Source organism: Acaromyces ingoldii, assembly GCF_003144295.1.
Source record: "Acaromyces ingoldii strain MCA 4198 unplaced genomic scaffold FA10scaffold_1, whole genome shotgun sequence".
NCBI lineage: Eukaryota > Fungi > Basidiomycota > Exobasidiomycetes > Exobasidiales > Cryptobasidiaceae > Acaromyces > Acaromyces ingoldii.
This window is the reverse complement of record NW_020290247.1, coordinates 2480743-2506776: the sequence shown is the minus strand read 5'-3', so window position 1 is coordinate 2506776 and position 26034 is coordinate 2480743. Positions and strand designations below refer to the sequence as shown.

The 26034-nt window shown below is 57.0% G+C and overlaps 12 protein-coding genes across 12 annotated transcripts; 8 read left to right on the top strand and 4 right to left on the bottom strand.

Annotated features, from left to right (window-relative positions):
* The first annotated feature begins 182 nt into the window (after positions 1 to 182).
* On the top strand, positions 183 to 1380 carry FA10DRAFT_26965 (hypothetical protein). The gene has a single exon (XM_025522832.1). The coding sequence runs from the start codon at positions 557 to 559 to the stop codon at positions 1340 to 1342; it is 786 nt and encodes a 261-aa protein (XP_025380793.1). The 5' UTR covers positions 183 to 556; the 3' UTR covers positions 1343 to 1380.
* On the bottom strand, positions 1381 to 2182 carry FA10DRAFT_26892 (hypothetical protein). Its single transcript, XM_025522530.1, has one exon. It carries the CDS (start codon positions 1872 to 1874, stop codon positions 1419 to 1421), a length of 456 nt encoding a protein of 151 aa, XP_025380792.1. The 5' UTR covers positions 1875 to 2182; the 3' UTR covers positions 1381 to 1418.
* FA10DRAFT_26913 (hypothetical protein) lies at positions 2106 to 3347 on the top strand. The gene has a single exon (XM_025522630.1). It carries the CDS (start codon positions 2337 to 2339, stop codon positions 3189 to 3191), a length of 855 nt encoding a protein of 284 aa, XP_025380791.1. The 5' UTR covers positions 2106 to 2336; the 3' UTR covers positions 3192 to 3347.
* A 1-nt stretch (position 3348) lies between these two features.
* FA10DRAFT_26873 (hypothetical protein) lies at positions 3349 to 4333 on the top strand. The gene is made up of 3 exons (XM_025522451.1): positions 3349 to 3579; positions 3675 to 4007; positions 4072 to 4333. The coding sequence occupies exons 1-3, from the start codon at positions 3505 to 3507 to the stop codon at positions 4279 to 4281; spliced, it is 618 nt and encodes a 205-aa protein (XP_025380790.1). The 5' UTR covers positions 3349 to 3504; the 3' UTR covers positions 4282 to 4333.
* A 343-nt stretch (positions 4334 to 4676) lies between these two features.
* FA10DRAFT_264229 (NAD-dependent glycerol-3-phosphate dehydrogenase) lies at positions 4677 to 6441 on the bottom strand. Its single transcript, XM_025520563.1, has 3 exons — positions 5702 to 6441; positions 5252 to 5642; positions 4677 to 5183 (listed from the first exon to the last, which is right to left on the bottom strand). Exons 1-3 carry the CDS (start codon positions 5996 to 5998, stop codon positions 4828 to 4830), a joined length of 1044 nt encoding a protein of 347 aa, XP_025380789.1. The 5' UTR covers positions 5999 to 6441; the 3' UTR covers positions 4677 to 4827.
* Positions 6442 to 9032: 2591 nt separating this feature from the next.
* On the top strand, positions 9033 to 10955 carry FA10DRAFT_224555 (SKN1-domain-containing protein; the record flags this gene model as incomplete). The annotated part of the gene is made up of 2 exons (XM_025518611.1): positions 9033 to 10590; positions 10672 to 10955. 2 exons carry the CDS (start codon positions 9033 to 9035, stop codon positions 10953 to 10955), a joined length of 1842 nt encoding a protein of 613 aa, XP_025380788.1.
* A 209-nt stretch (positions 10956 to 11164) lies between these two features.
* FA10DRAFT_298963 (hypothetical protein) lies at positions 11165 to 16213 on the top strand. Its single transcript, XM_025524668.1, has 3 exons — positions 11165 to 11651; positions 11717 to 12195; positions 12270 to 16213. The coding sequence occupies exons 1-3, from the start codon at positions 11415 to 11417 to the stop codon at positions 16108 to 16110; spliced, it is 4557 nt and encodes a 1518-aa protein (XP_025380787.1). The 5' UTR covers positions 11165 to 11414; the 3' UTR covers positions 16111 to 16213.
* Positions 16214 to 16369: 156 nt separating this feature from the next.
* Positions 16370 to 18876, bottom strand: FA10DRAFT_264225 (hypothetical protein). Its single transcript, XM_025520562.1, has one exon. The coding sequence runs from the start codon at positions 18428 to 18430 to the stop codon at positions 16709 to 16711; it is 1722 nt and encodes a 573-aa protein (XP_025380786.1). The 5' UTR covers positions 18431 to 18876; the 3' UTR covers positions 16370 to 16708.
* A 394-nt stretch (positions 18877 to 19270) lies between these two features.
* On the top strand, positions 19271 to 20395 carry FA10DRAFT_283229 (hypothetical protein; the record flags this gene model as incomplete). The annotated part of the gene is made up of 2 exons (XM_025523827.1): positions 19271 to 19866; positions 19933 to 20395. 2 exons carry the CDS (start codon positions 19271 to 19273, stop codon positions 20393 to 20395), a joined length of 1059 nt encoding a protein of 352 aa, XP_025380785.1.
* Positions 20396 to 20503: 108 nt separating this feature from the next.
* Positions 20504 to 22616, bottom strand: FA10DRAFT_225681 (succinate dehydrogenase; the record flags this gene model as incomplete). Its single annotated transcript, XM_025518653.1, has 3 exons — positions 20504 to 21125; positions 21211 to 22245; positions 22315 to 22616. The coding sequence occupies 3 exons, from the start codon at positions 22614 to 22616 to the stop codon at positions 20504 to 20506; spliced, it is 1959 nt and encodes a 652-aa protein (XP_025380784.1).
* Positions 22617 to 23201: 585 nt separating this feature from the next.
* FA10DRAFT_224972 (putative CYT1-cytochrome c1, heme protein) lies at positions 23202 to 24522 on the top strand (the record flags this gene model as incomplete). Its single annotated transcript, XM_025518630.1, has 7 exons — positions 23202 to 23455; positions 23526 to 23650; positions 23718 to 23890; positions 23949 to 24047; positions 24122 to 24150; positions 24218 to 24291; positions 24365 to 24522. The coding sequence occupies 7 exons, from the start codon at positions 23202 to 23204 to the stop codon at positions 24520 to 24522; spliced, it is 912 nt and encodes a 303-aa protein (XP_025380783.1).
* Positions 24523 to 24804: 282 nt separating this feature from the next.
* FA10DRAFT_283226 (Caleosin-domain-containing protein) lies at positions 24805 to 25983 on the top strand (the record flags this gene model as incomplete). The annotated part of the gene is made up of 8 exons (XM_025523826.1): positions 24805 to 24858; positions 24921 to 24992; positions 25069 to 25126; positions 25201 to 25340; positions 25419 to 25498; positions 25568 to 25621; positions 25677 to 25760; positions 25824 to 25983. 8 exons carry the CDS (start codon positions 24805 to 24807, stop codon positions 25981 to 25983), a joined length of 702 nt encoding a protein of 233 aa, XP_025380782.1.
* Between the last annotated feature and the right edge of the window lie 51 nt (positions 25984 to 26034).

The window sequence follows — 26034 nt, the reverse complement described above, 5'->3', positions numbered from 1 at the left end:
CGAATACTTTCCAGCTTGACGGTGCATCGACGCCGCCATGATCCGACAACTTTCGTGTGCGTAGTATTCCGGGAGGAACATGACGTTGCGAGATGGCAGTTCGCAAGAGGTAGAGGCGCATGAAGTCTCACCTCACCTCTTCAAAGCTAGGAACGCTCCTATGGTTGGGCCATGCACTCGTCTTCTACTACAACTACTATTACTACTACACTTCGTGCTGCTGTATGTTCTCGCTGCTCGATCGATATGGATTTGAGATTCTATGACGTTTTTTGCGCTCCCTTCACCTGTGCATGTAGCGTCGCCAGTCTGCCAGATTCAGCCCAGCGTGAAAGCAAAAATTGGGAGTGGAGGTACGGCTAACCGTACTACTACTTAGCGCATCATCGACCGAGACAGCGCGCGCATCAGGAATCGGCCTTGCTCGCGCGTCCCCACATTGCGAACGAAAAGAAGAACAAGGGCGAGACACAAGGGCGAACCACGCTCCAAGCAAAACAAACAGTCAGCAGCTAGCTAGCCACACACCACCTTGACCCCTTCATCTCCATCAAACATGTCTGGCCCGCCCAAGAAGCCGCACAACCTGCCGCCGTTGTCCAAGGACGCCTTTGCGCCCTCGCCCGACCAGGGCAGCACGGCCAACAACCGGCCATCGCTCGTCCGCCTCGTCGTCTCGGGCAGCGCAGGTCCAAAGGCCGTCGATGCGCTCGCACAGGGCTGGAAGAAGAATGGCTTTGGCAGCGGAAAGAACGAGACACAGCTCTCGGGTATCGTCTACGAGCTGGCCCGCGCAGACAAGCCCGAGCCGGCCCTCGAGGCATTTGGCGTGTCAAACGAGGCACCCAACAACATCCCACTCACCCTCGTGCACCCGCTGACGGTCGCATCGGGCCAGCTACTCCCCCAGCTACCCGCCAAGGACACGGCGCCCCCGCACGCCTACATCGCCTTTGCCCTGCCCACAATCACGTCGGCGGCGTCGCTGGAGGGCGACAACGAGGCAAAGTGGCTGGCCTTTTTGCGCGAGGCAAGCGAACGCAACCTCACCCTCGAGCTCGCCCTGCCCGACCCGAGGACGACTTCGGGCAAGGGCACCGACGAGGAGGCAGAAAAGATTCGCGAGGCTCTCGAGAGGGTTCTCGGAAAGGCCTGGGATGAGGAGGTGGAGAGGAACAAGAAGGAGGGTGAAGAGAGCGGACCCAACACAAAGGGCCTCCGAATCATCCTCGACGCCCTTGCTGCCCCTCCCCTGTCCACCAACAGCTCGCAGCTGCTGCGCAGCCAGGACCTCCAGAACTGGTCCGACTTCATCAGCGTAAGTCTGAAGACTCAAGTTTGAGATAGGAGAGGAATATATGCTCAACAAAAGCCCTTGCTTCCACCTTTCAATAGCGCCTCTCGCTGCATCCCAGGGTCTATCTCAAGCTGTCACCCCTGCCGCTGCCTAGCCTGCTGCCGCCCTCTGTCAGCGCTGCCGCTTCCTTCCGGGCCGTCGATGCACCCGGTCTCACCAACACGGGCGCCAGCGTGATCCACTCAGTCGCCGACGCCACCTCGGCGGCCGTGTCAACGGCTGAGTCGATAGCTGGCAGCGTGACACCTTCGATGAGCGCCGAGGAGCGCCGCGCTGAGCTGCTGCGAAGGCTGCGCATCTTCCTCGACACTGCTCTCGAGGCCTTTGGGGAAGAAAGGATCGTTTGGGCCTCGTACATTGGCTCAGGCTCCTCGGCGGCCACGCAGGCTGCTGCCAAGATCGACTCGAACGCGACCTCGGAGATCGAAGAGTGGTTCGAAGTCGTTCGCGAGAGCCTGGCCCAGAGCGGCCTCAGCCAGGAGAGCATGGACAAAGTCTTTTCCCAGTGGGTTCTCATTTCTTGCTTTTTCCTCGACGTCTCTTTTGTTGACGTGTGCTGATTGCGACTGCTTCCTCTTGCTATTCTCTTCCCTCACAGCAACGCTTCCAAAGCCTACCTCATGTAGAGTTGTCCTTAGCTGGCGTAGATATCTCCCTTCTCATACACTTTATCTTCGAATGAGCTCGCATACAAGGCAGCCAGGCCCGAGAATTGATATTGTCCCTGTCGTCGGCTGATCTGGTCTGCCAATGCGATCAATCGAATATGAAGGCTGGTGGAGATGGAGCCCGCTGAGATAAATCGCCCAAAGCACGTCTTGGCGATGCAAATTTTCCCACCTCTCATTCGTTGAAAGCCAAACCCCACTTTCCCGATTATTTCATCATCGTCTTCTCCCTTTGTACCCGCGGCTTCTCAGTGATTGCCGACAGGACTCCTTCCCCTTTCTCTCCCTGTCTCCCTCTCGCACGATCCAAGATGCCCCGAGGAGCGCAACCACCCATTCAAGAAGCGTCGCCACCCGCGAACGTGCGCGCCAACATGCGCAGGACCGACAAGGGCGCCGCGACGGGCGCCTTTGCCTCGGGTGCCTACCGCGAGGGCAGCGGCGTCCCGGCTGCCGTCGAGAGCGATGCCGACGACGACGACGATGACGACGACGAACAGCAGCACAGGGGTCGAGGCCGCGCGACGAGGGACAAGGGCGACACGATTGGTGCGCTGCCCTCCGAGGCAGCGGCCACGGCCGCAGTCAAGTCCTCGTCGACGTCGAGAGAGCCTTCGTCGATCACGCCTCAGGGTGGGGGTGCTCGGGCGCGCAACTCGAGCAGGAGCAGGAGCGGCGTTGACGACGCCGCCAGCGTCAGCCCCAGCAGGAGCAGGAGCTCTTCGCGCACCCAGACGACGCCCAAGGAGAGGGGAGAGAGCCTTACCAGGAGGCTTTCCTTTGGCCTGGGCAGACGCCTCGGCGGTAGCAACGCCTCGCAGAGCCAGAGTTTCGAGCGGTCCGCTACGCAAGAGACGGACGGAGACAGCCTCCGATCAGGAAACGGCGCCAGTACGACATCTGAAGCTGGCGTTGCGGCTGCTGCTGCTGCCCGGCAGAAGAGTGAGTCTCTTGTCATGCCATGTCTCGATTGCGCGTCCAGGGAACGTGTGTCAGAGAGAGAAAGGGAGAAAGGGAATACGTATAGGAAGGAGGGACGGTGCGGGGGCTCGCATGGCTCAACAGTGGTAAAATGCAGGTACGGCAGTGGCTGGTTCTTTGATGGTACAGGAAGATCAGCTTCCGTCAATCATTTCTATCGCCGAGCTCGAGCTGGCCAGAGATAAGGAAGCTGCCGGAGGCTAGGCAGAGGCCCCGGGCAGGCACAAGAGCGGTGACGCGAAACTCTGCGATGGGGTCAGAAGAGCCTCCACGTGGCTTGCCAAGCCTCAAGAGCCTCGATTCTTTTAATTTCCAAGAGCCTCCTTATCTTTGACAGTCAGTCGCCCGAGCCCATCTCTGGGAAAAAAGGCACGCTTTCCCTGTCTCCTTCCGAACTGTGCCGCACAGGCTGAACGAGCTCACACGCTTTTCTTCTTCCTCCACCATCCGCCAACATCCATCTCCAATCTCACCTTGGGCACACCTGATTGTACGAAAATGACTTTTGGACCGTCAGACCAGGAGCGTGGCCGAGAGCCCGTCGCATCGACCGGACGTGGAGGTGCAGGCAATGTGGGTGACCCGACCGATTGCCGGCTCTATGCGAGAGAGACTCTACCTGCTGACCATGCATTTGTGCTTTTCTCTCTCTCTCTCTCTCTCTTTAGGCAATCCGCTCGCCCTCGCGCGGTCGTCCCGGACAAGACAAGGAAGAGCGCGAGGCCGCTGCTGCCTACCACGCTAGCCATGGCACTACCCACTCTGGCCGAGGCGGCGTGGGCAACGTCCGCTCGCCCTCGCGTGACCCCACCGAAAGGCTCAAGGCCGAGGAGGCGGAGAAGCAGGAGCACGTCCTCCAAGCCGAGGCCCTGCGCCAGGATGCCCAACACGGCCAGCACACGGGTCGGGGCGGCGTCGGCAACATCAAGGGCGAGCACGGTCACAGCCACAGCCAAGAGCGAGGCAGGGGCTCGGACTCGCACCATGGCGGTGTTGGTGCTGTGAGTGTGCCCGTCCGATGACAGTTCTTCAAAGCCATGAAACTGACCCTTAAGGAACTTACAGGCCATTCGGTCCATGTCGCGCTCTCGTTCGCGCGAGCCAAGGAGCTCGAGTGCCAACCGGTCTCAGGCTACCGCCGATGGCGAAAAGAAGCTGGATGCTGTCGATGAGGCGTCGAGTGCCTCCTCGACGGCGAATGGCAGCGCCGAGCACCCACACCAAGGCTTCGTAAGCAAGATCGCAAGCCATCTGCCCGGACACCACAAAGCCTAGAGAGGACCTCAAAAAGAGTGTTCTCCCCCCCCCCTTTCTTGCACGGAATGTCTTCTTCTCTCTTTTTCCTCCCTTTTCTTTTCCTTTTCTTGCCTCCTTTCCTTCTATCGTATATCCACCACCACTTCTGCCTCTCTTTTCTCTCTCTCTCTCTCTCTCTCTCTTTGTCGAAAATTAGCACTTGGAATGACGTACTGTGGGATCTTTGTATGCATCTCTTTTACTCTACTTTTGCATGTCAAGCTTGTCTTAGCCTTCTTTGAGAAATGCCGAGAGCTCTGATAGGCGGGATACGAAATGACTCCAACGGGAAGAAAAGGCACATTACAAAAGTGGAAGCGCCGACCTGCCACGCTTCCTCCAAGTCTCACATCCTCTCGGACATACCGCCGAACCTCTCGAAGTCATGGTTTTCACTTTTCACATGGTGCTTGCTGTACTTAAGAGAACAGGTACATATACAGGAAGGACCTGGCCGGAAAGCATCGTCCTAAGGGAAAAAAAGGGAGAGAAATAGGAGAGAAAGAATGAACGTAATCCCTTTGACTACAGCTTGCTTGTGAGCTCCTTTGCGATGCCGCCCTCAAATGCAATCGCATGCACTGCCTTGAAGAGCGGATAGTCGTCCACCTTGCCCCTCGCCTTGAGGAAGTTGTGAATCTCCCTGGCCGTCTCGCTTCCCTGCAGCTTCTGGCCGTTGAGCAGCTCCTTTTCGAGCGTCTCGAAAGACTTGCCCGTCTTGACAAAGGCCTCTGCACACTTGCGGTTACGTCCGCCAAAGCACGTCGTGATCAGGTCGGCAATGCCGGCGCTCGTCTCCGTAAAGGTCTCGGGCTTGACGCCGTCGAAGAATTCCTCGGCAAAGTGCTTCATCTCCATCAAACCGATTCTCATGACGGCGGCTGGTAGCAGGATTCGGTTGAGCTAAAGAATTCACTATCGCCAAAGGGCAAGGCATAAGAGTGCTCACCTTTCGCATTGTCTCCCCATCCCAGTCCATCGGTAAATCCAGCAGCAATGGCGACAACATTCTTGAGGGCGCCGCACAGGCTGACGCCCGCAACATCTTCGATCATGCCGACGCGGAACGTGGGCGTGTCAAAGACCTTGTGGAACACTTCAGCTTGTGCCAGATCACCCTCGCGGTAGCCGATCGTCGTCTCTGAAAACTTGTCCTGGGCGACCTCGTTTGCGATGTTGGCTCCGGAGAGGGCAGAGCACTTGCAGCCAAGGATCTCTTCGATGACATCGGCAAAGATGCGAATGTTGCCGTTTTTAACCTCAACGCCCTTGATCATGCTGATAGCGCGGGCATCGCTGCTAATGTGACCCTTGAGCTCCTGGCAGACACTGGGAATGAACTGGTGGATAGGCAGGTGTCAGCCTGAGTCTCTGCTCAACGACATGAAAATTGACTCACCTGATGCGGCAGGACGAAGATGAGGAGGTCCGCGCCTTTCGCTGCTTCGACGGCGCTCGGCACTGCGACAATGTTCTCTGGCAACTTGACTCCCGGGAGGTATTTGACGTTCTCGTGCCTCTCGTTGATGAGCTTGGTCAAGGGTTGACCCTCGACTGTCTCCTCGTGGACGTACATCTTGACCTGCTCCTCGAAGAGGTCCGGGTAGCGCCGCATGTTCTTGCCTGCAATCTTGGCGATGGCGCTCCCCCAGTTGCCAGAGCCAATGATGGCGAGCTTATGCCTTTGGGCCGACATGGTTGTGCTGATATGACGTGGAGTCGAAGATACTGCTGCAATTCCAGTGCGTCCTTGCGGTCGTGCAGCCCGTGCTATGGGTGAAGGTGTTGGTGCTGCCCAGACGAAAGGCGGCCGCAACACTCGAGAAGACCGGAAAGACACCTTTGTGATTTGCGCTCTGCAACGGAGTGGTTCTTCGATCTACTGCCACTAACTCTGGCAGCAAATGGATGTCGACGTCTTGAGGATAGACGACTTGACGCTGGACGACTACTTGACGATGAACGATCGAAGCGTTGGGTTTGGGTGGCCCGGGCGAACTTTTTTTTGGTCCCACTTTTTTTTTTCTTCACCTCGAAATTGTAGTGACAGTTTTTGGAAACTCTTTGGAGGTCGAACCTTTTTCCGCGTGACACACACCTGGCGTTCCTGTCCGCAATGACGAGCAGGGAGAGAGGGAAGCAAGACGAAGAGCGAAGATGTGGATGGAAACGAATGCTCGGGATGCACACGGGGCTCTTTTGTACAAGTGGACTGCAATCTCTGAACGAGAACTCTCATCGACAAACAGTGTCTTGTGAATGGTGACAGTGGAGGAGTCAGGGCCGGATCTTCTCGGAAGCCGGTTACGTCACGTGGCGTGCGGCCCCCCTCGTCTGACGCAGTCTGGTTTGAGAGAACACCGTTCAAAATTGGCGATAACGAATGGTTACTCTGCTTGGACCTCAATTTCGTCTGGCAATGTAGTCTACGTATGGAACAGTTAAGGTCCTGTGCAGGAGCTGGCGCTCGGTAGGAAAAAAGATCTCGAGGAAATTTTGAAAGGCGCATTCTCGATTGTCTTGAACCATCTAGCACGCTTGCTCCTTCTACACATCTCGACCGCTCCATCCTGCCCTGAAACTGGACTCAAAAGACTCGAAAGCGGCCACATTACTGACCGTCACAGTATCCACTACCAAATATACCGTCCTCATCGCTTGCGAGAATTTTGTGCCTCGGCAGCCACCTCTGAGTGCTTCAAAAAGCTTTACAGAATGTCTCAGACTGTCGGTTCACGGTAGAACTTGCGCATGGCGCACCATGACATCGACAGTCCACGTCCAATAATGGCTTTGGTCGCCAGCATGCTGCTCTCAACGTCTCCTCTCTATTATCGTGCAGACGACATTCCCCGTGTCGCTCAGCATCGCATCCCCCGGTGTTTCCCATTTGTAAGATGTGCACCCACCCGACCGCTTGTCCCCTGTCAGCCCACATGGCAGCCTCAGACTGAGGTCGTCATCAGCTTGATGCGCCCTTTTCGTGTTTGTATCGGGACCGGCGCGAGGAACCGGCGACAATAGCGATCGATCGCGTTGTCGAAACCTTGCCTCGGACTAGCTTCGTAGAAATGGCGCGAATCGAAGGGACACGCGCGACAGATGATAATTAAATTTCCGGGCCCCTTTCGGCGTATCTTCAGAACCGAGACTTCCGCGCAAAGGACGCAGAGAGCTTTTTTGACGTCAAAGAATAGGCATTCTGGACAGCTTTTTTTTGGCACAGCGATGCGTAAGCGTGGCTTGAGCGCCAGGGGCTTGCTTAGTCAATCGTTCTATCAGTATCGTCGTCCACATTCCTTCCCACTGAGTCTCTTTAGAGAGGCTGTTCGATCAAAATTATTTTTTATTTGGTTGCCGCCGGTTGAACAGAAGAGGCACTACACCATAATGGGCTGCAGCGCTGGGGTTCCTAGTCTTTTCTCCTTTTTTATTCCCCGCTCCTTTAAATATCTCTATTTCGTCATGCGGAATATTAAAATAGAAAAAAAAAGGGCACATGAAGCGAACATCCCCCTTTTCGATTTCAATATATTGAAAGAAAGCCTCCTCGACATAAAATTACATATTCTTTCCTCTTCTTTTCTTCCTGCCCTTCGGAATCTGGTGATTGTTTGTGGACAAGAATAATGGACCCCCTTTTTGTAAGAAAAAATGCAACTGTCAGAGCGCAAAGCCCAATCAGGAGCAAGAAGCTAGCGACCCGCCGTGCGTCGCCTCGATGAAGCGGCCTGGGCTGGGTGCTTCATAATTTTCTCCAAATGCTTGTTGAAATTGACAACGTGCATGCCATGCACTCTACATGCAACAAAGGGACCCACCGCACCACACTACTACTGTTGGCTCCTGCCGAAGGACGAGGAAGCATGGCTGGGAGTCAATTTGAGCATTTGTAGCCACTGGCGACGGTGCGTGCGTGCATCATCCACATGAGTTTCTGGCCAAATTTTAGCACAAGGGCGTTGGTTCGATGGATAACTTGCCTGTATTACCTTGGAGATAGAAGAGAAGGGAAAGCGGCCCCCATGCTGCAATTGCCGCCTGCTAGACCCTTGTCGGTGTCAATCCCCCCGAACACCACCACAACACAAGTGATCCCGCCCCTACACCGCTCTGCCCGCCACCCACACTCCTTTTCAATCTCTTTGTGCGCTATTCAATAGTGGCCGAGCAGAGTGGAAAAGCACTGTTCTGCGCTTCGCTAGGTGAATTTGCTGGTTTGCCCGCTTGCGATTTGGGGAACCGTGCTCCGCGATCACCGTCCAGCTCGAGATAACAAGGCGGCGAGCTGACAATCCTTCCCTCTCTCCACTCCGCAAACTCAGTACATTGCCGTTTCCCCCCTTCTTCTTCATTCCCTCTTTGTGACGACCTTCGGTAACTTGTCCAGAGGCTGGACTTCACCCTCATTTGCCGTCATGGCTGAGCCACGGAGGAGCGACGTGGCTTCAGACATGTCCGCTGCGCGCTACTCATCGCGGCAATCCTCCATCACCCGCCATTCCGTGGCTGCGAGCTCACCAAGTGTCGACCGATCGACCGACGGACTCTTGCCTCCCACGTTGGACAGTCCCCAGGCCGAGCTCGAAGACGCGGGCGTCTACTCGAACACAAACAACCCTGGATTTGGTCTGGGCAGAGCGACGATGCAAAGGTCACCCACTTCGCCGAGCTCACCTCACAAGTGGCAGAACTTGCAGACATCACCGACGGCCACGTACACCGAGCACATGAGCCCCAGGGTGGCGAGCACGATCGACGTCCTTCCCAATCGGATTCGGCATAGACCCACGGCATCGGCATCAAAACAAGACTTTATCATCGACACAAATCCGATGAAATGGGACACCATCGACGATGGGCGAGTCGAGGCAGACGACTACCTGCACGACCCGCGACAGAGCATCGATGAAAAAGGCGCTTCACACCTCTTTACCCCGTCTGGTTTCCCGAAGCGGGCCGTCATGAACGTCGGTGTCCTCGTCCTCATTTCTGCAAGCCTGATGGCGCTGTTTGGAGCCTATCCGATCATTGCACACTATACCCGCGCCGCGACAAGCAAAAAGGGCGGCTTCAACCTCGGCGGCACCAACGCAACGGGCCAGATTGCAGACTTGCCTCTGCCGGACCTCATCGACAAAGACACGCCGACGGACGCATACACGAGGACCGGCCTGGGTGACGGCAAGGAATACAAGCTCGTCTTCAGCGACGAGTTCAACGTCGACGGCCGCAGCTTCTACCCAGGCGATGATCCCTTCTGGGAAGCCGTCGATCTCCACTACTGGGCCACTAATAATTACGAATGGTACGACCCGGCGGCCGTCACGACCAAGGACGGCAAGCTGCGGATCACGCTGAGCCAGACGCCCGAGCACAACCTCAACTTCCGCGGAGGCATGCTCCAGTCCTGGAACAAGTTCTGCTTCACCGGTGGCTACCTCGAGGCCAGTGTCCAGCTGCCCGGACAGGCAGACGTGGCTGGTCTCTGGCCCGCTTTCTGGACCATGGGCAACCTTGGCCGGGCTGGCTACGGCAGCAGCCTCGAGGGAACCTGGCCCTACTCCTACGACGCCTGCGACGTCGGCACACTTCAGAACCAGACGACCGTCGACGGCACCCCGGTCAGCTCGCAGACCGGTGGCGACGTCCCCTTCAACCGGAAGCACGGCTCCAACGCACTCTCCTTCCTCGCTGGCCAGCGTCTCTCGGCTTGCACATGCCCCCAAGATTACCCAGCGCTCCACCCCGGTCCCCTTTTACCCGACGGGACGCTGCGAGGACGTTCGGCCCCGGAAATCGATGTCTTCGAGGCGCAGGTCAGCAGCGCAAAGAAAATGACAGTCTCGCAGTCGGGCCAATGGGCGCCTTTCAATGACCACTACAACGTCAAGAATACAACGGCCGACGGGCCGGCATTCACGATGTACCAGGAGTCATCCCATTTCAACACGTACACGGGCGAGCTGACCCAACAGAGCACAAGTACCGTCACCGACGCTTCGCAGCTCGCGCTCCAGTACGGAGGCGACGACAGCTTTGCCGTCTACGGCATGGAGTACCAGCCCGGCCATGACGGCTACATCGAATGGGTTTCGGATGGGCAACCGTCGTGGAGGCTCAATAAGGCAGCCCTGGTGGCAGACCCTATTTCGCAAATCTCGGCACGTCCGGTCCCACAGGAGCCCATGTACATCATTTTCAACCTCGGTGTCTCGCAGAACTTCGGCACCGTTGAGTGGAAGAAGCTCGAAGCGCTCTGGCCTGCCGTCATGAGTGTCGATTGGGGTGCGTTTTCTTCTCCCCCGTTTCCACCTTTCACGTTGACCTACCGTGCTGACCGAGATCCCTTCTCTTTCCCCCCTCCAGTGCGAGTCTACCAGCCGTCGGACGCCATCAACATTGGTTGCGACCCACCAGACTTCCCGACGAAGGACTTTATCAATCGCCATGCAGAAGCCTACTCGAACATCAACCTGACACTGTGGGGGAACACAGCGGCCGAAGGAGGCTATGAAGAATACTGGCCTCGCAACAAGCTCAATCCGAACGCATGCCAGGCCGAGTTGAGCAAGCTGCCTGGCTCCCCCACCAACCCCAAAGCAAAGGCGCCCGCTCTCAAGTCAAGCGAGATCGCAAAGGGTGAGGACTAGCTAGCTAGTCTCCAGCCTCTGCCTCGTTACATGCACACTCCTTCCTCCATAGCATTTGACCCCCCTCCCTTCCTTTGTACTCTGACACTCTGCCGTTTTCTCTTGGACATTCGCTTTCACCACCATATCGTTCTGATCTCGCTTTCGGCCTCGCTCACATCACATATATCACATCATTCATTCTCGTACCTTCAATACGAATAGAAAAGGTCTTATCCTGCCTGTGATTGAGCTTCATTGCAGAGAGGGAAAAGAAGGTGATGAGACTCGCGTGCTGTGCGGTCCGCCCTCACACCGGAAAAGAAAGCGTGGGCGCGACAAGAAAGAGAGCTCCACTAGTAAGTCAGAAATCCCTCTTCCTCCGACCCTTTACAGCAACACCTTTCCCTTCGCTTCGCTGTCACCGGATCGTGAACGGACTCGACTCCCATGCATCATCGGTAGGCCATAGTGGAAGAGATGCAGTCTGGAGACGAAGCCATCCCACCGACGGTCCCGCGGCCTCCTTCCCCAGAGGACGGCGAGGGAGCCGCATCGAAAGGTCTGACGATGGGCTTGGAAGAAGACACATGTAGGATCTGTCGGAGCGGCGCAGAGGAGGGTGAACCGCTGTATCACCCGTGCAAGTGCAGTGGCTCGATTGCCAAGGTGCACCAGGACTGCCTCATCGAGTGGCTACAGCACAGCAAAAAGAAGGTGAGTTCGCATCAGCCCGAGCTTGTGAGCAGCAGCAAGGCTGAGCAGTGAGGCGCCGTGTTCAGTCATGCGAGCTGTGCAACACGGAGCTACAGTTTCACAAGGTCTACTCTCCCTCGATGCCGGCGAAGCTCCCGCCGTACCTCTACCTCAAGCGGCTCGGTGTCCAGTCCCTCCTCGCTCTCCGCCTCTCGGTCCGCGCTGTGCTCGTCGTCTTTGCCTGGTTGGCCCTCTTGCCATTGGGCAACATCTACATCTGGCGCCTTCACTTCTGGGCCGTCGATGTCCTTGTGGCCACCCTAGTGGGGAACTTCTCGCCCCTCAGGCTCGCCAACTCGACGGCGACGAACTCTTCGATGTCCCGACTCAACGAGACAGCGACAGCAACAGCGTCGATCAGCGCCAACGCCAGCACCAGCGAGCCGGTCCTCTCGCCCAACGACACTATAACCAGCATCTCGCACCACTCCCTTTCACCTTCTACATTGCTGGAGCGAGCAGCTTTCAGGATCTTCGCGAGCGTGGATTTCGAGCGTCTTTTCAAGTGAGTGCGCTCCTTTCCCGACGCAGCCTTCCACACCCTTGCCTCTTTGCTGCTGCTGACTTTGTGACGACCAGCACCCTGGCCCACGACACCTACCAAGGGCAAGTCCTGACGTGTGTCGTCGTCGTGGTGTTTGTCGCCGTCTTTCTCCTCCGCGAGTGGTGCCTGCAAAACGTCCCGCAAGCCGTCGAAGGGCTCGAGGATGCCGGCGATGCACCGGTGGCCGCCGCGGCCGACGCCCCCGGTCAGCGCGAGGTCGACAGAGGGCCGGATCTGATGGGTCCGGAGCAGAGAAGGCGCCTCGAGATTAGGCAGGAGGCCCTCGACAGGCAGCTCGAGGAGATCAGGCAGCGCGCAGACATGACCATTGCGCGCGAGCAGGCGCATGCAGAGGCAGAGGCAGAGGCAGAGGCAGAGGCAGAGGCAGAAGCAAGTGGAGAAGCCGCTGACTCGCAAGCCGACCCGGCAGCGGTCGCCTCGGAAGAAACACCATCGGCGAATTCAACGCAATACGAGCGCACGGGCGAGACTGCGAGCGCAGCGCAAGAGGAAGAGGAGCGGCCATTGACCGAGGCAGAGCTCAGGGACAAGCGCGCGAGACGATTCGACCCATCGTACTTCTCTGTGGACGACTCCGCATCGCACTCGAGCTCGAGTAGCTCGGCTTCAGGTCCAAATCTGGAGAAGATGGACGAGTTGATGGGCTTGGCTGCCGAGAATGGAACGACGACAGGACTCAAAGGGAAGGAAAATGGGAATGCAATGGACGAAGCGGAGGGCAATCTTCCCTGGTCAACGGCGTCGGGGACAGAGAAGGGGAAAGCTAGGGAGATTGAGCATTCAGAAGGCGAGGTCGCGGGATCCTCTAGCACGCTAGCCAGCCAGCCTGAAGGAACGAAAGTCCCCTCCGAAATTGGGATATTTGAGGGCGAGGTAGCACCGTCGAATGGTAACGGGCCTGGAGCTGGCCATGAAGCGGAAGGAACGGGGAAGCATCCGGGAGAAGAGGGGATAGGAAGGCCTAATGGAGCGTCGAGCAACGTAAATGAAGCAGACGCGGAAGAGGACGAGCACAGCAGTGGCGACGACTGGGAGAGTATCGATTCGCCCTTGCTCCGAGAGCAAGAAGAGCGAGAGGAAGCGCACGTCGATATAAATGAAGAGGTGGCCGAGCAGGACGATGCAGTCGAGGATCGAGGAGCAGAGGTGGGCGAGGGTCTCGAGCTCGACCTGTGGCCAGAGGAAGAGGCTCTCGACGGTGGCGAGCGCTTCCAAGACGAAGACGACCTTGACGGTGTCATGGAGGCCATCGGGATGCGAGGCCCGGTCGTCAATCTGATGGCCAATATGGCCATGATGTTTGTCCTCTGCAGCATGGTCCTAACATTTTTTGTCGCCCTGCCCTACCTGATTGGCAGGCTCTTTGGGACTGGACGCAACATACCATTGGCCCTTCAGCTTCCCATCCGGGCAATGCGTCTCGTAACGGATCCCGCCTTCGACGCCGTCATCGGATACCTAAGGAACACAAGCCATAGAGAGGGCTTGCTACAGGGTCTTGGAAAAGGAAAGGTGATCAGCAGCGCCCTCGACAAGGGACGATCTCTCTCGGTACCTTGGCCTTTGGCAATGATCAAGGCTACTTTCTTGTCGCTCGTCAAGAGGCCCGACGCCTTTGCAGACTCGCTTCTTTCCCTGCGCACAACGGCAGCATCCTTTCTTCGCTCCCACTTCGTTATTCTTGCTTCGACATTGAATGCGCTCGAACGAAAGACAAAGGGTACTTCGACGGGTGATCGTGTCTTTTGCGTCGCTCTCGGCCATAGTTACTGGATCCTTGGACTGCTGGCCCAAGCCAGATTAGGGACCAACTTCTACGCAAGGCTGCACATGCGCTGGCTCAAGAACACCATCGATCAGGAAATCATCATGATCAAGGTTCTCTTTTTCATCCTCCTCGAGCTCGCCGTCTTTCCATGGGGATGCGGTCTTCTCCTTGACTACACTCTCCTGCCCCTGTGGCCCTCGACGACAATGGCTGATCGTTGGCAGCAGCTGGTACACGCTCCAGTCTCCATCTCCTTCACTCATTGGACCGTCGGCACTCTCTACATGTTCGCTCTGGCTCAATTTGTCGCTTCGACGAGGAGCGTGCTGCGACCAGGAGCTCTTTGCTTCGTTCGCGACGCAGGCGACCCCAACTTCCACCCTATTAAGGAGATACTCGAACGGAGAAGCACCGAGCAGCTTCGGAGAATCAGCGTCAGCGCCCTCCTCTACTCAGCAATTCTCGCTTCGACCCTCGGCGTGGGCATCAGGCTAATGAAGTTCACCACTGATGGTGCCCTGCTTCCCCTGCACTGGCAACCGATGGAGCCCATCAGCTCAGTTGGATTCGAGATCATCTTTGTCCTCTTTGGCCTACCCTCGCTGGTCTCAAAGGTGAAGCCCGAGGCCATCATGGGCGTATTGGAGATCTGGTGGTGGAAGAGCGCAGCAAGACGGCTTCGCCTGTCAGAGTTTCTTCTTGGTAAGGCACGGCCGCAGGAGGAGGGAAGCCACATCAGGACAACGTGGAGAGCCTGGCTGACTGGTCAAGAAGCAAGGCCGGAGGTGCTGGAGGAAGACGAAGCACCACAAGTCTTCTTTGTCCGCTCAGGTGGTCACGCGCGCGTTCCGGCAGACGACAGGGCCGTCATGTCGACGCCCATCATCGTCCGCGTTGACAGGCAAGGGCAGCCTTTGGACAACCGAGGACACCTGGCGATCCAATCGCAGGAGGAAGCGATTGAGAAGATGAAGAAGAAAGCGACCTATCGAGTCGTCTACATCCCTCCCCACTTTAAGGCGAGAATCGTTGGCCTCTTTGCCTTGCTGTGGGCATCCATCACTGCGCTCGTCCTGGGCTTGTTCTTCGTGCCCCTCGTCGTCGGTCGCCTTTGGTTTGCCACGTCGAGAGCAATGGCATGGAGGACCGATGGGCCCGTACACGATGGTCTGGCCTATGTTGTGGGCGCGACTGTCATCTGCGTCGTCTACCGCATTGCGATCAAAGGCTTCCTCCTTTGGAGAAAGGTACGGAAATTACGGCACCGAACAAAGACAGCAGCGATTCTCTCCCGTTTGGTCAAGGTATCCAAGAGGCAAGCGAAGCGGATCTGGCTGATTTTTGCGTTTGGCGTGATCACGCCGGCCATCTTGGGCCTGACGACAGTCCTCTACGTCAACGTCTTGATTCGCTATCCGCTACTGACGAGGATACAGTCGTTGTGGTCGTTGTCGTTGCTTTCCTCCGATACCCTGCCCGACCTTTCGCTGCTTCACGCGTGGTCGTTTGGTCTTGTGGCGCAAGAGCTGCTCGTGGACCTTGTCTCCAGCCGCCAGCGCACACGACAGCATCGTGACATCGACTGGTCGAAGATTCCGTCCGGAGCCACAGCCCTCTATGCGATTCTCGAATTGCGCCGCGAGACCGTCTGGCGGAATCACAAGCTTCCCGTCGGTGAGCTGACCCGACGGGGACTCCTGCCGACCGTAGCATTCTACCTCGAGCTGCTGCTAGTGCCGACGGCACTGCTGTTCGTTACCGAGGGAATCATGCAATATTCGACCGTGGTGGGAAGCCCATCCAGCCGCGGCCGGGAGCTGACACAGCACTTTTTATACCTGATCAACCTGCTCTGGATGTTCCTCTCGCTCTTCCGTGAGACAATCCAGCGCCGGCTCGATCTTTGGACCAGTCTCATCAAGGACGAGGTCTTTCTGGTCAGCACGGAGCTCAAGAACTACAGCGAAGCGAATCATCTACGCGGGGAAAGAGAGGGAGAAGGAGAGGGGGAGGAAGGGCATGGGAGAGAGGCCAACGGGCCCATACCCGAGGCGCTGCTGAGAGGAAGAGGCGGCGCTCCTGCATAGACAGCTTCCTTTTCAAAGCAATTGCTACCCTGTACTGTACGATAAGATGCCAAGGTCGACAAGTCTTGCCATTCCCTTTTATTCAATGCATACAACTGACCGCCCAAGCGAACCGAGAGTTATGAGGGTCGGGGTCATTTAACGGTGATTTGGTACCGTCGTTTTAAGTCCAGTCGGCTCTCATCGACGTCGCCGTACTCTTTCGCTGATTTTGACTGATCAGCGTTCTACCATTCCACCGACAGCAATTTCATAGTCATAACTCGATCAATGATGACATTGCAGCAAAGAAGAACAGCGAAAGTGAACGTTTTGCGCGAGAGAGAAACAAGAAATGCCGCAAGACACATTAAGAGGTGAAGCCCCAGAGAAGAAGAGAAAACGACGCGAATATGTAGGTGTATAAGTGTGCGTGTGTCGTCGAGTCGAAACGTTATGGTACAGCAAGGAAAGAAAGTAAGTGATAACGATGATGCCCAGAATACGTGTATGGATGAGTTGCGAATGCCACATCATAGCGAAGAGACGATTTGCGATCGAAGAGGAATACCCAAAGAGACGAGAGATTTGGTCGTGATCGAGGATAGTGATGGATCACTCATCCGTCGTTTTCGTTATGTTCGAGTTCCATCTCGCGGAGGGACTCTGCAAGCTGTTGAGCATGTCGGGCGTCGAGTCCGCGCCGGGCGGAAACCTTGTGCGAGGCGCGCTTTCCTGTCATCGATGGGTCAATCTCGTCCAGACGAGTTGTCCTAGAATATGCGTCACTTTTTCGCCATGCCTTTTCCGGTAAGGAAAGCCGAATCGTGTCGTTTGATGAATGCCTGCAGTGGTCACGACCGTCTTGAGCGGTACCGTTCTGGTTGCCAAATAGCTTACTCCACTCAGATGAGGGAGACATGAGGTTGGGCGACGATGGCGATCCACCGCTGGGCGTCGTGACTGCAGAACTCTGCTCGCTGTCGGCGCTGTGGCTGCCAGTTGACGTAGCCGAACCCCTACGTCCGAACATAATGGGCGTTGGTGGGTTGGAGTTGGAGTTGATGGTGTCGCTACTGTCACTGCTGCTCTTGCTGCTCACATTGGACACAGCCGTGTTGAGTATAGGCCGGTAGTGAGCGGGAGTGAAGGAATCTGGTGACATGGTGGTTGACAATGGTGAGGCAACGGTGACGTTCGGGTCATCTCCAGGCGTAGGACTAGCCTTCCTCATGTCCTCTGTGATCAACCAGCCAGGCGAGCTAGTGCGATGGAGACAACGGGGTCGAACGGTGCGCGAGATAGATGGGCTCAGAAGGGCCATAGATGTCTCCGTTGCCCTCAGATCGTCAAGATCGGTTGCCGAGTCGCTCGATTGAGCACCCAAGTCAGCGTTCGCCACCTCGCGCGCGATCTGTTTGCTCAGCGTGCGCTGGCTAATGCGCAGCGTCGATGTGCGAGGAGATTGAGGTTGCTGGATGATCTTCTTGCCGCTAACCTGTGGCTCCGACGAGCCGCTGGCTGTGTCGACGCTCGAGGCGGAGTTGGACCGTGAGTTGAACGAATCCCTGCCCGATTCATCAGAAGACTCTTCCGCTAAGTGCAGATCGGGAGCACCGAGAGGTGGAGCAGCAGACGAGCGCGTCAGACCCGACACGGTGCCGGTGCGAGCGAGGGTCATGGCGCCGCACTTTTTGAGCGACAGGCGAGTCTGGGCTCGCAGCAGCTTTTCGAAGTCGGCGCCCTCGCAAATCGATGGACGGCTAGCCGGCGTTGCGGCGTCCGAAGGAAGGTAGAAGACTCGCTCATTCTTGGATGCGAGAGGCAGTGGCGGCATCACGCTCAGTTCGCCGGCCTGTACGAGTTGCACAGACTGCGCCGAATGATGAGCCTCCTGAGCCAGAGGGCGAAGGTAATGCTGCAGGTGGTGAGCTTTGACGGGCTTGCCGATCATGCCGTCCATTCCCGCTCTGCGATAGGCGGCTTCGGGTTCGTCGCCGACAGCAGTCGTGACGGCAACGATGTGGGCACTGCTGTTGGCATCCAGAATGCCATCCTCGGAAGCACGAATCCGCTTTGCGGTTTCGAGTCCGCTGAGAAAAGGCATCTGAATGTCCATGAGGATGCAGTCGAAGACGTTGGTGCGCAGCAGCTGGATTGCCTTGAGGCCACTGTCGACAGACACGGGCGGGCCGTCGAGGACATGGTTGAAACGGCGCTTGAGCAGAGTGCTCAGCACGGAGAGATTGATGTGGTTGTCATCGACGATGAGGATGCGAAGAGGTCGCAATGTCGGAGAAGCCACGACACTGGTGCGAGTATCAATCGTAGATGGTGACATGAGGATGAGATGACGGCGAGTTTGGTGGTGAAAGAAGATGACCAAGTCGTGAAAGTTTTAGAGAAAGGAAAAGAGAACGTTTGATTGATCGAAGCTGCAGGTGATGGTCGTAACCTAGGGACGACACTTATACTCCTTTCACGGCGACGATGCAACGATTGTTGAGGCTTTTGACTGCCAGACTCCAAGAGAGCTAGCAGTGAGGCGGTGGAGATGATGATCTTCCACCTTTGTTGATGTGAATTGGTCGTGCTCTGCTCAGTCGGGAGCCATTCGGGGCGTATTCGGGAGAAAAGTCGACGAGTGAGAGTTGAAGAGTGGCTTTGTTGACAATGAGAGAAGAGAATGTGCGAACGGGAGGACTTAATAGAGCCACTGGTACACCGTCGTTGGTTTGGGAATGCCTAGAAAAGTAGGACTTTGGGACGTTCGAAGCAACGAACGAGAAAGAAGGGTTGACCAACGATGGGTGGATGATGGTAGGTGGGTAAGCTGAAGGGATCAGTCAGCGGGCCCGACAGTCGTGCCGAACACAGCGCGCGTGCGCAGCCCGCAAAGTTGATTTTTTCCAGATCCGATCGCCGCGGTGGCGTTTTGAAAAAAGTCGCCACTCAAGGGGTTGAAGAGATGTTGCTATACAGATCGAAGGGCTAACATTACAAAAATGTTTTAAAAAGTGACAAGACTTGCCACAAACATGTGCTGCTGACGGGATCAGAATGCACGTGAGTAATTGAAGCTTGGCACTTTTGTCAAGGCGTGACAAAATGCCGAGCCAAGTAATCCTCGGGGATTTTGGAAATGGTTCTTGGCTGCAGCTCCGTGGTTGCAACACTTAGCATGAGCGAAAGAGAGGGAGCTCCGCGCGAGAGGCATCGGTCCGGGGTCGACGAGGTGCAGAGGCTGTCCGAGAGGCGCGAAAGGCCCAGAGAGGATGGTCGGGCCCAAGAGAGCCGCACGCATCGGCGTGATCGAGACGAAGGGCGGGACAGGCCGCGGCCGCGGCGTGGTGACGACGACTACGACAAGGAGCGGGACCGAAGAAGCCACCGAGGACAGAGTAGGGAGAGGGCGCGCCATCGGAGGTCACGCTCCGTCTCTGATTCGGAAGGCTCTTCCTCCTCTTCCTCTTCCTCTTCAGAGGGCAGGTCTCGTCGCACGTCCAAGAAGTCGAGAGACGAAGAAGAGGAAGATGAGGAAGCAAGGAGGCGCCGGAGAAAGAGGCGGCGCGAGAGGGAGAGGGAGAGAGAAAAGGATCGGGAAAGGGACGGCGAGCGCAGAAGACGGAAAGAGAGGAGGCGAAGTCGGAGTCCGGACGAGAGCAGAGAGGAGCGCAGGGAGCGAAAACGTCTAAAGAAGGAGAAGCGCGACCGCAAGAATAAGCGAGGAGGGGCGGTGCATGAGTTTGGCAAGTATGGCATCATCAGCGAGATGGAGTGAGTATATTTTTCCAGTGGTCTGCTACAATCAAACGAGCTTATACGATGGTTCTTTTGCACAAGTGTCAACTCTCGCCTCACGGGAGAGTTCCGGCAGTGGCTCGTCGAGGAGCGGCACATCAATCCCGAGACGATCTCGCGCGCCTCGGAGCGAAAGGAGATGGCCACCTTCATCGAGGACTACAACACGGCGACGTTCACCTCGGAAAAGTATTACAACCTCGAGGCCCACGAACGCAGGATGGCTTCGATCAGGGCCGGTGCGACCCTCGATGACGACGAGCTGTTGGGCACATATGACCCGCGAAAGGACGAGGCAGCCGCAAAGGCTTCCTTTCGATCGCAGCAGCGGGCGCGAGAGGGTGCCAGCTCCTCGACTGATGCGTGGCAGAACAAAGCCCAGCTGGAGGAGCTGCGGCGGGTGCAAAATGAACGGATCGAGCTGGCGAAGCGCAAGCAGCTTGGCATGAACGTCTCGGCCAAGCTCGGCGTGCGAATGGACGGCAGCTCTTTTGACCGGCGGTGATGACGAGCAAGCCACGGTGAAATGAAAGAGAATATAGTAGTAGCTTTTTTGATTTCACACACATGCAACCCAGACTATACCACACAAGAGCGCAAAGCGCAAAGGCATCTAGTAGCTACGCTTGAATGGCGGGATGGGCTTCATCTCTGCCTCGTCGAGGGTCGTGTTGATGACGGCACGGTAGTCGAGCTTGACCTTGTCGTTCTGGCCAGCCTGGTAGGAGAGCGTGTGCTTCATCCAGACGTCGTCCCGACGCTCCTCAAAGTCCATCCTCGCGTGAGCACCGCGCGACTCTTGACGAGCAGCAGCAGAGTGCATCGTCTGGGTGGCGCAGGTAAGCATGTTGCGGAGCTCGAGACCCTCAGTCAGGTCCGTGTTCCACAGCATGCCCCGGTCGGTAATCTTGACGTCGGGCCAGCTGGCGTGCGTCTTGTCGATCTTGACCACACCCTCGTCGAGCGTCTCTTGGGTGCGGAACACGGCGGCGTCGGACTGCATGACCTTCTGCATCTCCAGACGAAGGTCAGCCACCGGCCGCGATCCATTCGAGTTGCGCAGCCAGTCGAGGTCATTGATGGCCGTCGCGCCGGCGTCGCCGGTGAGGGGCTTGTGGGGCTTGCCGGGGCTCAGGTTCTCCTTGATGTGGTTGGCGCAGGCACGGCCGAAGACGACAATGTCCAGCAGCGAGTTGGCACCCAGACGGTTGGCTCCGTGGACCGAGACGCAGGCGCTGCAGGAAGCAACAACAAAGCATTTCCGGATGTCAGTAATCAGAGTGCGGTTGCGGTTTGGGGGGGACAAGGGCTGGTACTCACGCCTCGCCAGCAGCATAGAGACCAGGGACAATCTCATCCTTGCCATCGGCACCCTTGCGAATGACCTCGCCAGTGTACTTTGTCGGGATACCGCCCATGTTGTAGTGGACCGTGGGCAGGACGGGAATGGGCTCCTTTGTCACGTCGACACCGGCAAAGATGGCAGCAGTCTCCGAGATACCGGGAAGGCGCTCGTGGAGCACCTCAGGGGGCAGGTGGCTCAGCTGCAGGTAGATGTGGTCCTTTTCCGGTCCGACACCGCGTCCCTCGCGGATCTCAATCGTCATTGACCGCGAGACGACGTCGCGCGAGGCAAGATCCTTGGCCGTGGGGGCGTATCGCTCCATAAAGCGCTCGCCCTCGGAGTTGAGCAGGTAGCCTCCCTCACCGCGAGAGCCCTCGGTGATGAGGCAGCCAGCGCCGTAAATGCCCGTGGGGTGGAATTGAACAAACTCGAGGTCCTGGAGGGGAAGACCGGCGCGGGCCACCATGGCCATGCCGTCGCCCGTGCAGGTGTGAGCCGATGTGGCCGAGAAGTAGGCCTTGCCGTAACCGCCCGTGGCGAGGACGGTCTTGTGGGAACGGAACCGGTGGATGGTGCCATCCTCCATGTTGAGGGCAACAACACCGACGCACTCGCCGCCCTCCATGATGAGGTCGAGGGCAAAGTACTCGATGAAGAACTGCGTGTTGTGGCGAAGAGACTGACCGTAGAGGGTGTGAAGCATGGCGTGGCCTGTCCGGTCAGCAGCGGCGGCGCAGCGGTAGGCCTGACCGCCCTTGCCGAAGTTGAGCGACTGGCCGCCAAAGGCACGCTGGTAGATCTTGCCCTCCTTTGTCCGCGAGAAGGGAAGACCAAAGTGCTCGAGCTCAATGACCGTCTTGGGCGCCTCGCGGCACATGTAGTGAATCGCGTCCTGGTCACCGAGCCAGTCGGAGCCCTTGACGGTGTCGTATGCGTGCCAGCGCCAGTCGTCCTCGGTCATGTTTCCAAGCGCAGCATTGATACCACCTTGGGCAGCGACAGTGTGTGACCTTTGGAAGCATCATCTCGGTCAGCCCCACGCTCAATAAGCGAAATAAGAGGCAGATCTGCGTTCGCACCTAGTAGGGAAGAGCTTGGTGATGCAAGCCGTGTTCAAACCACCCTCGGCGAGACCAAAGGCGGCACGAAGGCCCGAGCCACCGGCACCGACGACGACGGCATCGAATTCGTGGTCAATGACGGGGTAGCCCTTGGCGGCGTCAAGGGGTGCGGGTGCCTCTTTGGCTCGGAGCGGCTGCGAGGCAATGATCTTGCTGGCCGACGAGGTAGCATGGAAGCCGCGAGAGACGGGCAGCGTGAGTCGCGACGTCGAAGCTCGAGCGCTTGCGGCGCCGAGGCACAGCGAACGAGAGAGGATCATGGTGAGCGGCGCTCCTGGTCAGAGGAGAAGAGGGGGAAGGAGAGGTGCCGGGTGGGTAAGGGAACGAGGCGCGACGAAGGCAAATAACGGCTTACGAAATGGAGCCGGGGAGCTAAGCTCTCAGCTTATTGGCTCGGACTCGCCAGACGCGTGACAAATCCAGCCTCTATTTCCCTTGCTGCCACCCGGCGCCTTCCATTCTGCGAGTCAGCTCCTCACAGGAAAAGATGTTCTGAGCCATTCAAGATCCACAGTCGTAGACATAGGATTGAACAGCAATAAAAACAACTTATCATAGCGACAGTGAAGCGTTTGTGTTGGCTGCTTGGAAGCTGTGTGCGTATCTGCTTCGGACCTTCTTCGCATTAGCGGGCCGCCTACTGGTCAGAACGGCTCGGAACGACGCGGCAAGCCAGCAAACACGTGGCCAGCGACCTTTTCTAATCCGCCCGCTCCTGCTCTGCCTTCGCTTTTGCTGGGCCCAAGTTGTGAAGAACACCAACCTCTAGCTCTCGTCGCCCCTCTGATCTCTGCATCATGGCTCACCTCTTCAACTCTGCGCGCGCGGGCCTGCGCTCGTCGGTCATGGGTGCTGGGTCGGTCAGGTTCGCTTCGACCCAGGCCGCCGGCCAGACGACGACGCCCTTCCTGGCCAGCAGGACGGCCGCCTACACATCGACGGCCGTCGCTGTGGGAACTCTGGCCTGGTACCAGCACATGTACGGCTCTGGGCTTCCCTTCATCGACACGGCCCATGCCAACATGATCGACGAAGGTCTCCACCCTCCCAAGCACGAGTGGCCTCACTCGGGCCTCTTTAGCTCTTACGACCACGCCTCGTGAGTTGGAAGGTGATTAACAGCTGCAGAATTCGAAGTGCTGACGCCGCCGGGCCTCAAAATTTCACAGGATCCGTCGTGGGTACCAGGTCTACCGAGAGGTGTGCTCGGCTTGCCACTCTCTGAACCGTATTGCATGGCGAAACCTGGTCGGTGTCTCGCACACCGTCGACGAGGTCAAGGCCATGGCCGAGGGTGCGTTATAGAGACATGATAAGCTGAGACGAGGGGCAGATGACGCTGACGCGCAGAGCGAAAACAGAGAACGAGTACGAGGATGGCCCCAACGACGAGGGCGAGATGTTCCAGCGCCCGGGAAAGCTGGCCGACTACATGCCTGCACCTTACCCCAACGACGAGGCTGCGCGGGCGGGCAACAACGGTGGTCTGCCCCCGGACCTCAGCCTGATCACCAAGGCCAGGCATGGTGGTGCGGTGAGTGTGGCTGGTCAGTCCTGATCCAGGGCCACACTAACATCCTGATGTCGCACAGGACTACATCTTCTCGCTCCTGACTGGCTACACGGACCCCCCTGCTGGCTTTGACGTCCCCGAGGGCCTCAACTTCAACCCATACTTCCCTGGCACAAAGGTGAGTCCTCATTCAGCCTACAATCTAATCTGCCAGTCATCAGTGGCTCATCTCTCTTCTTACTTTTCAACCAGATCGCCATGGCCCGAGTGCTCTACGATGGGTAAGTCTGCTTGTCCCCGCTTTCGGGCTCGTGACGCCGTGGCATGAGGCTAACAGCTTGCACACAGACTTGTTGAGTACGAGGATGGAACGGAGGCGACGACGAGCCAGATGGCCAAGGATGTTGTGGAGTTCCTCAACTGTGAGCCTGACCTCGGACGATGTGGCTCCCACACAAATGATCATTTCTTTGCTAACACTTGTCTCGCTCTCAGGGTCATCGGAGCCGGAGCTCGATCAGCGCAAAAGGATGGGCGCCCAGGCCATTGCTGTTCTCTCTGTCCTCTTCACGATGAGCATCTGGCTCAAGCGATTCAAGTGGGCCAGCGTCAAGAGCAGGAAGCTTACCTATGCGCCCCCCAAGGGCCACTAAAAAGGATTGTAAATTTCCTCTCTATCAGCTTCTGCAAATACATCGTCGAGCCATATCATAATCCTATTTTGAGGCTCGTGACAGAGTAGCAGATGCTGCCAGCAAGGTACGATTGTGGGTCAAATCCAAGGAATGTCTGCCAGCACCCTCGCTCGAGAGAGCGCTATAAAGGGGGAGTCCGCAACAGGTAGCAGAGACTACCATCCCCTTTCTCTCCCTCCTTCTCTACTCAACTCAACCATCTTCCTGCAAAACACTTCGCATCATACAAGACGTCGCACGATGACGACGAAAGGCTTCCAGATCTGCTACCACCAGGGTAACACCTTTGCCAAGGTATGTCTGTCATTGTACACACGACTTTCGGAACAAACCTTTCACTACCGCTTTCCCAACAGCCAAACGGTGATGCAGAAGACTATCGTAACAACACCAAGAATCTGACGAGTCTGCAAGCACACATTGCCTTCGTGCGTATGACAGTGACAGCAAAAGATAACAACTTGACCCAACTGACACCTTTCCCCTCCTACTCTCTCTGCTTAGTTCGACGCTGACTGCGACGGCATCATTTGGCCTCTGGACACCTTCTTGGGCTTTCTCTGTTCGTGCGAGCCCCTCATCACCGTCCACAAACCGTCTTTGCTCACAGATCGGTGTCATCCCACTTACCGGCAGCCCTCGGGTTTGGATTACCCTTTTCCCTCATGGCCGGGATCCTGATCAACGGCGCCTTTAGCTATCCTTCCAAGCCCCGTCACGGTATTCTTGGCTGGCTACCTGACCCCTTTTTCAGGATTTGGATCCGCAACATCCGTGTGAGTCGTCATCGTCGCCGTCATTGGCACGTAAGTGAGAGATGCTAGATACTGATGCCACGCTTGACCGCCACGCAGCACTGCAAACACGGTAGCGACCTCGACATCTACTCTCACCAGGGACAATTTCAGCCCGATTCCTTCCGTGCTCTGCTCGAGTGGGTCAAATCTGCAATGACTCGCTTGCTTACGCCACCCTACGGAGCTGCTGACGTTGAATAAACCAGACGCTACTCGAGCCGTGCAAACAAGGAGGAGCTTTCCTTTTGGGATACCCTCGGGTGAGTGTGACGGAGTGGGGAACGTGCCATTTTCTTGCTCAAATGAAGCCGCCAGATCCCTGAGGGAAGAGGGTGACCTCTACGACTTCGTCGGCATGATCATCTTTGCCCTGGAGTGGTTTTCCGTCTATGTGTTTCTGTAAGCGGCACCGTCACTTCACTGCTTACGTTCCTGCTAAAATTGCCATGGGCTGTCCCTCAGCCGTCCCGAAAGCGGCTACATGAAAAAGGACGATATTCTTGGAGTTTTGGACGGCAGCATGTTCCCCGTCATTGCGCTTCGCAATCGCCGTAACCACCATCTCATCCAACCCCTTCGTCCTTTCGCCGTCCTCCTCGGCCTCGTCAGGAGCTTATTCTAGATGATAAAAAAAGCATACACGTGGCCTTTGTTCAAATACACTATTGTGTGT